This window comes from Drosophila gunungcola (assembly GCF_025200985.1).
Source record: "Drosophila gunungcola strain Sukarami chromosome 2R unlocalized genomic scaffold, Dgunungcola_SK_2 000027F, whole genome shotgun sequence".
NCBI lineage: Eukaryota > Metazoa > Arthropoda > Insecta > Diptera > Drosophilidae > Drosophila > Drosophila gunungcola.
The window spans coordinates 1,198,037-1,213,282 of NW_026453175.1; the positions used below are offsets into that span (position 1 = coordinate 1,198,037).

The 15,246-nt window shown below is 31.8% G+C and overlaps 1 protein-coding gene across 1 annotated transcript; it reads left to right on the forward strand.

Annotated features, from left to right (window-relative positions):
* The first annotated feature begins 1,093 nt into the window (after window positions 1-1,093).
* Window positions 1,094-2,315, forward strand: LOC128256624 (proteasome subunit beta type-5). The gene is made up of 2 exons (XM_052987115.1): window positions 1,094-1,364; window positions 1,422-2,315. The coding sequence occupies exons 1-2, from the start codon at window positions 1,215-1,217 to the stop codon at window positions 2,211-2,213; spliced, it is 942 nt and encodes a 313-aa protein (XP_052843075.1). The 5' UTR covers window positions 1,094-1,214; the 3' UTR covers window positions 2,214-2,315.
* Window positions 2,316-15,246: the final 12,931 nt, after the last annotated feature.

Here is a 15,246-nt window from a genome sequence, read left to right on the forward strand (position 1 = left end):
CATGGCGTCCGCTAATGGAGGCAGTGGGATATTCGGAGATGGAGAATTGGAGTGACTGGGAGTGGACATATATCAGGGAAACCCACGCAACCCGTGACTCAAACAGTTTAGCAAACATTTCCAATTGGCGTTTAATTAGCGGCTAATCCGTTTGCCACTGCCCAGGAGTGGGCGTGGTCGTTTCGCACACACCTTTCATTCCTCATCCGATTTTCGGCTGATTTTCGCATCTCGCAGGTGGCGATGATGTTCGGGGCAGTCCAATTAAAATGTCGTGTATCTCTGCGGTGGGCTACCACTGCCCACTGAAGGTCCATTGGACTGCACTTGGGTGGCCAGCGGATGTCCAACGGCCACTCTCACCCACTAACCATGAAATGCCAATGGAATTGGAGACTGGCCTAGCCACCGCTGACTACCCACTGAAGCGAAACTTTCAGCCGGAACGGAAAAGTTAGGTGGGAACTAAGTCTGTGACCTCGGGCCACTTTGTATTGTATGTTTATTTAACTTGACATACTTTCTTCATCTGTCATTTGGTCATATAGTTTGACCTAAATAATTAAACCTTAAAATAAACCCATAGAAGCAAGAAGGAACGCTGTAGTTGAGTTCCCCGACTCTTAGATACCTGCTACTCAGCTTACTACTTTCAAAGCTTACTACTTTCAAAATAAATATGTCCGTTCAAAAAACCGGGGTTTTTTATACTCAAAGCTTCGAGGAAAATTAGTATGAGTCGATAAATATAGACCGAACTCTTAACGTGTCTCAGAGTGACATGACAATCTTTCGAGATTTGTGGTATGCCTTTTACCTACCAAGTCTCTAGCTTTTATAGATTTTATTAACATACATACACTTTTTACAATTTGCTTAAATATTTTGAATATATTTATATAATAAACAATATTATGTTTTTTGTGGCACATTTTGCATTTTGATTTTGCATTTATTAGGCATATGCGTTTTATGCAAATATGTTTAAAATTTATAGATGAAATTAGTTTTTAAACCTATTCTTAATGAGCTGAACTTTGTTTTTATGTTACTCACCCCAAGCCTTGAAAAACAAGCAAATATGCCAAATTCGAGATCTAGTAATTATTAGTATTTGATGTAGATCCCTTAGATATTTTAGTTTCTTTTGCCTTCGAAACTTACACTTTTTACACACCAATTTAAATAAATTTTAGCTTTCTTGAACACAAGACATGGCCTTAGAGGCCATTTGCGGTATGAACCGAATGCCTTTCATGAGACGCTTTGACGATTTGCAGTCCAAATGGCAACAGCAGCAATTTCGTGAGGCCACCAGTAACTTTGAGAATCCTTATGCACTGATAGCGCCGCCCTTTGAAAGGGTGAGTAAAGTCATAAATTGCATAAATACCCTTTAAAAACAATGCAGTACCTTGCAGCCTGCAGAGAATCTGCCGAAGATCCTGGCCCATTGCGGAGTGCGAATGGAGTTTGATCATGGCACCACCACCTTGGGTTTCAAGTACCAGGGAGGCGTGATTCTGTGTGCAGATTCGAGAGCCACTTCTGGCCAGTATATTGGCTCGCAGACAATGAAGAAAATAGTGGAGCTGAATGAGTACATGTTGGGCACTTTGGCCGGTGGAGCTGCCGATTGCGTCTACTGGGATCGAGTTTTGGCCAAGGAGTGCAGGCTGCACAAACTTCGCTATCGGAAACGCATGACTGTGGATACGGCTGCCCGGATTATTTGCAACATCTCCACGGAGTACAAAGGCATGGGTCTGGTAATGGGAATGATGTTGGCTGGATTCGATGACGAGGGTCCCAAGTTAATTTACGTGGACTCAGAGGGCATGAGGTCACATGGTCAGGTCTTCTCCGTGGGCAGCGGCTCACCATATGCCCTTGGGGTCTTGGACACTGGTTACCGTCACGATCTCATCGATCAGGAAGCCTATGACTTGGCCAGGCGAGCAATTTATCACGCCACCAGCAAGGATGCATATTCGGGAGGGATTGTTCGACTCTACCACATAAATTCCGAGGGCTGGCGAAATATCTCTAACACGGATTGTGCTGAACTCCATGATTCGTATTGTGGAACTGGGCATCCGCAGAAAAATAAAGATTCCCAGGATGGCGCTGACAAGGAGATGCCCTGCTCCAGTGCATGGACAAAAAGAAAACTTGCAGAAGACAATATCCAGACTAAATTAGCAACGGTGTAAGAATTTGGAACAATGTAGGCTCAAATTGTTTAAAAGTAGTAACTCTTTTCGTTTATCACTAAATAATAATAATACTATTATTAAACCTCAACCATGTTAAAAATTATAAGAATATTATATTGTTCTTAGCCAACCTTTCCGAGAAGGAATACTTATGAATTCGTATTTTCAATCATTTCCGAACTGTATGCTAACCATTATTTTAATCCTTTCCTCTTCTTAAAATCATAAAATCATTTTAAAGTTTTCACCTCTAAAAATAAATAAATAAACAAAAAAAAAAACAGTGACAGAGAAGTCTTCCTCCCTCACGCAGTGCTTCAATGTCGCTGAATTCGTCATTAAATTGCCAATCAAATGGCATTCGCAGTTAACAATTGTTCAGTTGTTCAAATTTTTGAAAAAATAATGACCCCCCCTTATCAAAAATGCAAAAAATTGGTCATAAAATTAATTTCTTCAAAAAATCGATTTTTAAAAATCTGTTGTTGCACCAAAACAAAATTCATTTTTCTAAACCGATTGTGGATGGATAGTATAGGTCGCCAACTATACAAAACAGCCACTCTTATGGCTATACGTCTAATTTTGGACCAAGTTACAACGAAATTAGTCTTTCGGATTTTATTTTTTTACTAGTCTCCAAAATTCTAAAAAAAACACCTAAAAAATCAGTTTTTCTATCAAAACGCTGAGAAGTAATAGTCAAATGATGGAATGTCATACATCGCTGAATTCGTCATTAAATTGCCTATCAAATGGCATTCGCAATAAAAATTTTTCAGATTTTCAAATTTTTGAAAAAATTGATGACCCCCACCCTTATCAAAAATGCAAAAAATGGTCATAAAATGAATTTCTTCAAAAAATCGATTTTTAAAAATCTGTTTTTGCACCAAAACAAAATTCATTTTTCTAAACCGATTGTGGATGGATAGTATAGGTCGCCAACTATACAAAACAGCCACTCTTATGGCTATACGTCTAATTTTGGCCAAGTTACAACGAAATTAGTCTTTCGGATTTTATTTTTTACTAGTCTCCAAAATTCTAAAAAAAACACCTAAAAAATCAGTTTTTCTATCAAAACGCTGAGAAGTAATAACAACGAAACTAGTCTTTCTTACTAAAAAAAAACACCTAAAAAATCAGTTTTTCTATCAAAACGCTGAGAAGTAATAGTCAAATGATGGAATGTCATACATCGCTGAATTCGTCATTAAATTGCCTATCAAATGGCATTCGCAATAACCAATTTTTCAGATTTTAAAATTTTTGAAGAAAATGATGACCCCACCCTTATCAAAATCGATTTTTAAAAATCTGTTTTTGCACCAAAAAAAAATTCATTTTTCTAAACCGATTGTGGATGGATAGTATAGGTCGCCAACTATACAAAACAGCCACTCTTATGGCTATACGTCTAATTTTGGCCAAGTTACAACGAAATTAGTCTTTCGGATTTTATTTTTTTACTAGTCTTTAAAATTCTAAAAAAAACACCTAAAAAATCAGTTTTTCTATCAAAACGCTGAGAAGTAATAGTCAAATGATGGAATGTCATACATCGCTGAATTCGTCATTAAATTGCCTATCAAATGGCATACGCAGTAAAAATTTTTCCAGATTTTCAAATTTTTGAAAAAATTGATGACCCCCACCCTTATCAAAAATGCAAAAAATGGTCATAAAATGAATTTCTTCAAAAAATCGATTTTTAAAAATCTGTTTTTGCACCAAAACAAAATTAATTTTTCTAAACCGATTGTGGATGGATAGTATAGGTCGCCAACTATATAAAACAGCCACTCTTATGGCTATACGCCTAATTTTGGTCAAGTTACAACGAAATTAGTCTTTCGGATTTTATTTATTTACTAGTCTCCAAAATTCTAAACAAAAACATCTAAAAAATCAGTTTTTCTATCAAAACGCTGAGAAGTAATAGTCAAATGATGGAATGTCATACATCGCTGAATTCGTCATTAAATTGCCTATCAAATGGCATTCGCAGTAAAAATTTTTCCAGATTTTCAAATTTTTGTAAAAATTGATGACCCCCACCCTTATCAAAAATGCAAAAAATGGTCATAAAATTAATTTCTTCAAAAAATCGATTTTTAAAAATCTGTTTTTGCACCAAAACAAAATGAATTTTTCTAAACCGATTGTGGATGGATAGTATAGGTCGCCAACTATACAACTATACAAAACAGCCACTCTTATGGCTATACGTCTAATTTTGGCCAAGTTACAACGAAATTAGTCTTTCGGATTTTATTTTTTTACTAGTCTTTAAAATTCTAAAAAAAAACACCTAAAAAATCAGTATTTCTATCAAAACGCTGAGAAGTAATAGTCAAATGATGGAATGTCATACATCGCTGAATTCGTCATTAAATTGCCTATCAAATGGCATTCGCAGTAAAAATTTTTCCAGATTTTCAAATTTTTGAAAAAATTGATGACCCCCACCCTTATCAAAAATGCAAAAAATGGTCATAAAATTAATATGTTCAAAAAATCGATTTTTAAAAATCTGTTTTTGCACCAAAACAAATTCATTTTTCTAAACCGATTGTGGATGGATAGTATAGGTCGCCAACTATACAAACAGCCAATCTTATGGCTATACGTCTAATTTTGGCCAAGTTACAACGAAATTAGTCTTTTGGATTTTATTTTTTTACTAGTCTCCAAAATTCTAAATAAAAACACCTAAAAAATCAGTTTTTCTATCAAAACGCTGAGAAGTAATAGTCAAATGATGGAATGTCATACATCGCTGAATTCGTCATTAAATTGCCTATCAAATGGCATTCGCAGTAAAAATTTTTCCAGATTTTCAAATTTTTGAAAAAATTGATGACCCCCACCCTTATCAAAAATGCAAAAAATGGTCATAAAATTAATATGTTCAAAAAATCGATTTTTAAAAAACTGTTTTTGCACCAAAAATAAATTTATTTTTCTAAACCGATTGTGGATGGGTAGTATAGGTCGGCAACTATACAAAACAGCCACTCTTATGGCTATACGTCTAATTTTGGCCAAGTTACAACGAAATTAGTCTTTCGGATTTTATTTTTTTACTAGTCTTTAAAATTCTAAAAAAAACACCTAAAAAATCAGTATTTCTATCAAAACGCTGAGAAGTAATAGTCAAATGATGGAATGTCATACATCGCTGAATTCGTCATTAAATTGCCTATCAAATGGCATTCGCAGTAATAATTTTTCCAGATTTTCAAATTTTTGAAAAAATTGATGACCCCCACCCTTATCAAAAATGCAAAAAATGGTCATAAAATGAATTTCTTCAAAAAATCGATTTTTAAAAATCTGTTTTTGCACCAAAACAAAATTCATTTTTCTAAACCGATTGTGGATGGATGTATAGGTCGCCAACTATATAAAACAGCCACTCTTATGGCTATACGCCTAATTTTGGTCAAGTTACAACGAAATTAGTCTTTCGGATTTTATTTTTTTACTAGTCTTAAAATTCTAAAAAAAAACACCTAAAAAATCAGTATTTCTATCAAAACGCTGAGAAGTAATAGTCAAATGATGGAATGTCATACATCGCTGAATTCGTCATTAAATTGCCTATCAAATGGCATTCGCAGTAAAAATTTTTCCAGATTTTCAAATTTTTGAAAAAATTGATGACCCCCACCCTTATCAAAAATGCAAAAAATGGTCATAAAATTAATATGTTCAAAAAATCGATTTTTAAAAATCTGTTTTTGCACCAAAACAAAATTCATTTTTCTAAACCGATTGTGGATGGATAGTATAGGTCGCCAACTATACAAACAGCCAATCTTATGGCTATACGTCTAATTTTGGCCAAGTTACAACGAAATTAGTCTTTTGGATTTTATTTTTTTACTAGTCTCCAAAATTCTAAATAAAAACACCTAAAAAATCAGTTTTTCTATCAAAACGCTGAGAAGTAATAGTCAAATGATGGAATGTCATACATCGCTGAATTCGTCATTAAATTGCCTATCAAATGGCATTCGCAGTAAAAATTTTTCCAGATTTTCAAATTTTTGAAAAAATTGATGACCCCCACCCTTATCAAAAATGCAAAAAATGGTCATAAAATTAATATGTTCAAAAAATCGATTTTTAAAAATCTGTTTTTGCACCAAAACAAAATTCATTTTTCTAAACCGATTGTGGATGGATAGTATAGGTCGCCAACTATACAAACAGCCAATCTTATGGCTATACGTCTAATTTTGGCCAAGTTACAACGAAATTAGTCTTTTGGATTTTATTTTTTTACTAGTCTCCAAAATTCTAAATAAAAACACCTAAAAAATCAGTTTTTCTATCAAAACGCTGAGAAGTAATAGTCAAATGATGGAATGTCATACATCGTTGAATTCGTCATTAAATTGCCTATCAAATGGCATTCGCAGTAAGAATTTTTCCAGCTTTTCAAATTTTTGAAAAAATTGATGACCCCCACCCTTATCAAAAATGCAAAAAATGGTCATAAAATTAATATGTTCAAAAAATCGATTTTTAAAAATCTGTTTTTGCACCAAAACAAAATTCATTTTTCTAAACCGATTGTGGATGGATAGTATAGGTCGCCAACTATACAAACAGCCAATCTTATGGCTATACGTCTAATTTTGGCCAAGTTACAACGAAATTAGTCTTTCGGATTTTATTTTTTTACTAGTCTTTAAAATTCTAAAAAAAAACACCTAAAAAATCAGTATTTCTATCAAAACGCTGAGAAGTAATAGTCAAATGATGGAATGTCATACATCGCTGAATTCGTCATTAAATTGCCTATCAAATGGCATTCGCAGTAAAAATTTTTCCAGATTTTCAAATTTTTGAAAAAATTGATGACCCCCACCCTTATCAAAAATGCAAAAAATGGTCATAAAATGAATTTCTTCAAAAAATCGATTTTTAAAAATCTGTTTTTGCACCAAAAAAAAATTCATTTTTCTAAACCGATTGTGGATGGATAGTATAGGTCGCCAACTATACAAAACAGACACTCTTATGGCTATACGCCTAATTTTGGTCAAGTTACAACGAAATTAGTCTTTCGGATTTTATTTATTTACTAGTCTCCAAAATTCTAAACAAAAACACCTAAAAAATCAGTTTTTCTATCAAAACGCTGAGAAGTAATAGTCAAATGATGGAATGTCATACATCGCTGAATTCGTCATTAAATTGCCTAACCAAATGGCATTCGCAATAAAAATTTTTCAGATTTTCAAATTTTTGAAAAAATTGATGACCCCCACCCTTATCAAAAATGCAAAAAATGGTCATAAAATTAATATGTTCAAAAAATCGATTTTTAAAAATCTGTTTTTGCACCAAAACAAAATTCATTTTTCTAAACCGATTGTGGATGGATAGTATAGGTCGCCAACTATACAAACAGCCAATCTTATGGCTATACGTCTAATTTTGGCCAAGTTACAACGAAATTAGTCTTTTGGATTTTATTTTTTTACTAGTCTCCAAAATTCTAAATAAAAACACCTAAAAAATCAGTTTTTCTATCAAAACGCTGAGAAGTAATAGTCAAATGATGGAATGTCATACATCGCTGAATTCGTCATTAAATTGCCTATCAAATGGCATTCGCAGTAAAATTTTTCCAGATTTTCAAATTTTTGAAAAAATTGATGACCCCCACCCTTATCAAAAATGCAAAAAATGGTCATAAAATTAATATGTTCAAAAAATCGATTTTTAAAAATCTGTTTTTGCACCAAAACAAAATTCATTTTTCTAAACCGATTGTGGATGGATAGTATAGGTCGCCAACTATACAAACAGCCACTCTTATGGCTATACGTCTAATTTTGGCCAAGTTACAACGAAATTAGTCTTTTGGATTTTATTTTTTTACTAGTCTCCAAAATTCTAAACAAAAACACCTAAAAAATCAGTTTTTCTATCAAAACGCTGAGAAGTAATAGTCAAATGATGGAATGTCATACATCGCTGAATTCGTCATTAAATTGCCTATCAAATGGCATTCGCAATAAAAATTTTTCAGATTTTCAAATTTTTGAAAAAATTGATGACCCCCACCCTTATCAAAAATGCAAAAAATGGTCATAAAATTAATATGTTCAAAAAATCGATTTTTAAAAATCTGTTTTTGCACCAAAACAAAATTCATTTTTCTAAACCGATTGTGGATGGATAGTATAGGTCGCCAACTATACAAACAGCCACTCTTATGGCTATACGCCTAATTTTGGTCAAGTTACAACGAAATTAGTCTTTCGGATTTTATTTATTTACTAGTCTCCAAAATTCTAAACAAAAACACCTAAAAAATCAGTTTTTCTATCAAAACGCTGAGAAGTAATAGTCAAATGATGGAATGTCATACATCGCTGAATTCGTCATTAAATTGCCTATCAAATGGCATTCGCAGTAAAAATTTTTCCAGATTTTCAAATTTTTGAAAAAATTGATGACCCCCACCCTTATCAAAAATGCAAAAAATGGTCATAAAATTAATATGTTCAAAAAATCGATTTTTAAAAATCTGTTTTTGCACCAAAACAAAATTCATTTTTCTAAACCGATTGTGGATGGATAGTATAGGTCGCCAACTATACAAAACAGCCACTCTTATGGCTATACGTCTAATTTTGGCCAAGTTACAACGAAATTAGTCTTTCGGATTTTATTTTTTTACTAGTCTTTAAAATTCTAAAAAAAAACACCTAAAAAATCAGTATTTCTATCAAAACGCTGAGAAGTAATAGTCAAATGATGGAATGTCATACATCGCTGAATTCGTCATTAAATTGCCTATCAAATGGCATTCGCAGTAAAAATTTTTCCAGATTTTCAAATTTTTGAAAAAATTGATGACCCCCACCCTTATCAAAAATGCAAAAAATGGTCATAAAATGAATTTCTTCAAAAAATCGATTTTTAAAAATCTGTTTTTGCACCAAAAAAAAATTCATTTTTCTAAACCGATTGTGGATGGATAGTATAGGTCGCCAACTATACAAAACAGCCACTCTTATGGCTATACGTCTAATTTTGGCCAAGTTACAACGAAATTAGTCTTTCGGATTTTATTTTTTTACTAGTCTTCAAAATTCTAAAAAAAACACCTAAAAAATCAGTATTTCTATCAAAACGCTGAGAAGTAATAGTCAAATGATGGAATGTCATACATCGCTGAATTCGTCATTAAATTGCCTATCAAATGGCATTCGCAGTAAAAATTTTTCCAGATTTTCAAATTTTTGAAAAAATTGATGACCCCCACCCTTATCAAAAATGCAAAAAATGGTCATAAAATGAATTTCTTCAAAAAATCGATTTTTAAAAATCTGTTTTTGCACCAAAACAAAATTCATTTTTCTAAACCGATTGTGGATGGATAGTATAGGTCGCCAACTATACAAAACAGCCACTCTTATGGCTATACGTCTAATTTTGGCCAAGTTACAACGAAATTAGTCTTTCGGATTTTATTTATTTACTAGTCTCCAAAATTCTAAACAAAAACACCTAAAAAATCAGTTTTTCTATCAAAACGCTGAGAAGTAATAGTCAAATGATGGAATGTCATACATCGCTGAATTCGTCATTAAATTGCCTATCCAAATGGCATTCGCAATAAAAATTTTTCAGATTTTCAAATTTTTGAAAAAATTGATGACCCCCACCCTTATCAAAAATGCAAAAAATGGTCATAAAATTAATATGTTCAAAAAATCGATTTTTAAAAATCTGTTTTTGCACCAAAACAAAATTCATTTTTCTAAACCGATTGTGGATGGATAGTATAGGTCGCCAACTATACAAAACAGCCACTCTTATGGCTATACGTCTAATTTTGGCCAAGTTACAACGAAATTAGTCTTTCGGATTTTATTTATTTACTAGTCTCCAAAATTCTAAAAAAAACACCTAAAAAATCAGTTTTTCTATCAAAACGCTGAGAAGTAATAGTCAAATGATGGAATGTCATACATCGCTGAATTCGTCATTAAATTGCCTATCAAATGGCATTCGCAGTAAAAATTTTTCCAGATTTTCAAATTTTTGAAAAAATTGATGACCCCCACCCTTATCAAAAATGCAAAAAATGGTCATAAAATTAATATGTTCAAAAAATCGATTTTTAAAAATCTGTTTTTGCACCAAAACAAAATTCATTTTTCTAAACCGATTGTGGATGGATAGTATAGGTCGCCAACTATACAAACAGCCACTCTTATGGCTATACGTCTAATTTTGGCCAAGTTACAACGAAATTAGTCTTTCGGATTTTATTTTTTTACTAGTCTCCAAAATTCTAAATAAAAACACCTAAAAAATCAGTTTTTCTATCAAAACGCTGAGAAGTAATAGTCAAATGATGGAATGTCATACATCGCTGAATTCGTCATTAAATTGCCTATCAAATGGCATTCGCAGTAAAAATTTTTCCAGATTTTCAAATTTTTGAAAAAATTGATGACCCCCACCCTTATCAAAAATGCAAAAAATGGTCATAAAATTAATATTCTTCAAAAAATCGATTTTTAAAAATCTGTTTTTGCACCAAAACAAAATTCATTTTTCTAAACCGATTGTGGATGGATAGTATAGGTCGCCAACTATACAAACAGCCACTCTTATGGCTATACGTCTAATTTTGGCCAAGTTACAACGAAATTAGTCTTTCGGATTTTATTTTTTTACTAGTCTCCAAAATTCTAAAAAAAACACCTAAAAAATCAGTTTTTCTATCAAAACGCTGAGAAGTAATAGTCAAATGATGGAATGTCATACATCGCTGAATTCGTCATTAAATTGCCTATCAAATGGCATTCGCAGTAAAAATTTTTCCAGATTTTCAAATTTTTGAAAAAATTGATGACCCCCACCCTTATCAAAAATGCAAAAAATGGTCATAAAATTAATTTCTTCAAAAAATCGATTTTTAAAAATCTGTTTTTGCACCAAAACAAAATTCATTTTTCTAAACCGATTGTGGATGGATAGTATAGGTCGCCAACTATACAAAACAGCCACTCTTATGGCTATACGTCTAATTTTGGCCAAGTTACAACGAAATTAGTCTTTCGGATTTTATTTTTTTACTAGTCTCCAAAATTCTAAAAAAAAACACCTAAAAATCAGTTTTTCTATCAAAACGCTGAGAAGTAATAGTCAAATGATGGAATGTCATACATCGCTGAATTCGTCATTAAATTGCCTATCAAATGGCATTCGCAGTAAAAATTTTTCCAGATTTTCAAATTTTTGAAAAAATTGATGACCCCCACCCTTATCAAAAATGCAAAAAATGGTCATAAAATTAATATTCTTCAAAAAATCGATTTTTAAAAAATCTGTTTTTGCACCAAAACAAAATTCATTTTTCTAAACCGATTGTGGATGGATAGTATAGGTCGCCAACTATACAAAACAGCCACTCTTATGGCTATACGTCTAATTTTGGCCAAGTTACAACGAAATTAGTCTTTCGGATTTTATTTTTTTACTAGTCTCCAAAATTCTAAAAATAACACCTAAAAAATCAGTTTTTCTATCAAAACGCTGAGAAGTAATAGTCAAATGATGGAATGTCATACATCGCTGAATTCGTCATTAAATTGCCTATCAAATGGCATTCGCAGTAAAAATTTTTCCAGATTTTCAAATTTTTGAAAAAATTGATGACCCCCACCCTTATCAAAAATGCAAAAAATGGTCATAAAATTAATATGTTCAAAAAATCGATTTTTAAAAATCTGTTTTTGCACCAAAAAAAAATTCATTTTTCTAAACCGATTGTGGATGGATAGTATAGGTCGCCAACTATACAAAACAGCCACTCTTATGGCTATACGTCTAATTTTGGCCAAGTTACAACGAAATTAGTCTTTCGGATTTTATTTTTTTACTAGTCTCCAAAATTCTAAAAAAAACACCTAAAAAATCAGTATTTCTATCAAAACGCTGAGAAGTAATAGTCAAATGATGGAATGTCATACATCGCTGAATTCGTCATTAAATTGCCTATCAAATGGCATTCGCAGTAAAAATTTTTCCAGATTTTCAAATTTTTGAAAAAATTGATGACCCCCACCCTTATCAAAAATGCAAAAAATGGTCATAAAATTAATATGTTCAAAAAATCGATTTTTAAAAATCTGTTTTTGCACCAAAACAAAATTCATTTTTCTAAACCGATTGTGGATGGATAGTATAGGTCGCCAACTATACAAACAGCCACTCTTATGGCTATACGTCTAATTTTGGCCAAGTTACAACGAAATTAGTCTTTCGGATTTTATTTTTTTACTAGTCTCCAAAATTCTAAATAAAAACACCTAAAAAATCAGTTTTTCTATCAAAACGCTGAGAAGTAATAGTCAAATGATGGAATGTCATACATCGCTGAATTCGTCATTAAATTGCCTATCAAATGGCATTCGCAGTAAAAATTTTTCCAGATTTTCAAATTTTTGAAAAAATTGATGACCCCCACCCTTATCAAAAATGCAAAAAATGGTCATAAAATTAATATGTTCAAAAAATCGATTTTTAAAAATCTGTTTTTGCACCAAAACAAAATTCATTTTTCTAAACCGATTGTGGATGGATAGTATAGGTCGCCAACTATACAAACAGCCAATCTTATGGCTATACGTCTAATTTTGGCCAAGTTACAACGAAATTAGTCTTTTGGATTTTATTTTTTTACTAGTCTCCAAAATTCTAAATAAAAACACCTAAAAAATCAGTTTTTCTATCAAAACGCTGAGAAGTAATAGTCAAATGATGGAATGTCATACATCGCTGAATTCGTCATTAAATTGCCTATCAAATGGCATTCGCAGTAAAAATTTTTCCAGATTTTCAAATTTTTGAAAAAATTGATGACCCCCACCCTTATCAAAAATGCAAAAAATGGTCATAAAATGAATTTCTTCAAAAAATCGATTTTTAAAAATCTGTTTTTGCACCAAAACAAAATTCATTTTTCTAAACCGATTGTGGATGGATAGTATAGGTCGCCAACTATACAAAACAGCCACTCTTATGGCTATACGTCTAATTTTGGCCAAGTTACAACGAAATTAGTCTTTCGGATTTTATTTTTTACTAGTCTCCAAAATTCTAAAAAAAAACACCTAAAAATCAGTTTTTCTATCAAAACGCTGAGAAGTAATAGTCAAATGATGGAATGTCATACATCGCTGAATTCGTCATTAAATTGCCTATCAAATGGCATTCGCAAGTAAAAATTTTTCCAGATTTTCAAATTTTTGAAAAAATTGATGACCCCCACCCTTATCAAAAATGCAAAAAATGGTCATAAAATTAATATTCTTCAAAAAATCGATTTTTAAAAATCTGTTTTTGCACCAAAACAAAATTCATTTTTCTAAACCGATTGTGGATGGATAGTATAGGTCGCCAACTATACAAAACAGCCACTCTTATGGCTATACGTCTAATTTTGGCCAAGTTACAACGAAATTAGTCTTTCGGATTTTATTTTTTTACTAGTCTCCAAAATTCTAAAAATAAACACCTAAAAAATCAGTTTTTCTATCAAAACGCTGAGAAGTAATAGTCAAATGATGGAATGTCATACATCGCTGAATTCGTCATTAAATTGCCTATCAAATGGCATTCGCAGTAAAAATTTTTCCAGATTTTCAAATTTTTGAAAAAATTGATGACCCCCACCCTTATCAAAAATGCAAAAAATGGTCATAAAATTAATATCTTCAAAAAATCGATTTTTAAAAATCTGTTTTTGCACCAAAACAAAATTCATTTTTCTAAACCGATTGTGGATGGATAGTATAGGTCGCCAACTATACAAAACAGCCACTCTTATGGCTATACGTCTAATTTTGGCCAAGTTACAACGAAATTAGTCTTTCGGATTTTATTTTTTTACTAGTCTCCAAAATTCTAAAAAAACACCTAAAAAATCAGTTTTTCTATCAAAACGCTGAGAAGTAATAGTCAAATGATGGAATGTCATACATCGCTGAATTCGTCATTAAATTGCCTATCAAATGGCATTCGCAGTAAAAATTTTTCCAGATTTTCAAATTTTTGAAAAAATTGATGACCCCCACCCTTATCAAAAATGCAAAAAAATGGTCATAAAATTAATATGTTCAAAAAATCGATTTTTAAAAATCTGTTTTTGCACCAAAACAAAATTCATTTTTCTAAACCGATTGTGGATGGATAGTATAGGTCGCCAACTATACAAACAGCCACTCTTATGGCTATACGTCTAATTTTGGCCAAGTTACAACGAAATTAGTCTTTCGGATTTTATTTTTTTACTAGTCTCCAAAATTCTAAATAAAAACACCTAAAAAATCAGTTTTTCTATCAAAACGCTGAGAAGTAATAGTCAAATGATGGAATGTCATACATCGCTGAATTCGTCATTAAATTGCCTATCAAATGGCATTCGCAGTAAAAATTTTTCCAGATTTTCAAATTTTTGAAAAAATTGATGACCCCCACCCTTATCAAAAATGCAAAAAATGGTCATAAAATTAATATGTTCAAAAAATCGATTTTTAAAAATCTGTTTTTGCACCAAAACAAAATTCATTTTTCTAAACCGATTGTGGATGGATAGTATAGGTCGCCAACTATACAAACAGCCACTCTTATGGCTATACGTCTAATTTTGGCCAAGTTACAACGAAATTAGTCTTTCGGATTTTATTTTTTTACTAGTCTCCAAAATTCTAAATAAAACACCTAAAAAATCAGTTTTTCTATCAAAACGCTGAGAAGTAATAGTCAAATGATGGAATGTCATACATCGCTGAATTCGTCATTAAATTGCCTATCAAATGGCATTCGCAGTAAAAATTTTTCCAGATTTTCAAATTTTTGAAAAAATTGATGACCCCCACCCTTATCAAAAATGCAAAAAATGGTCATAAAATTAATTTCTTCAAAAAATCGATTTTTAAAAATCTGTTTTTGCACCAAAACAAAATTCATTTTTCTAAACCGA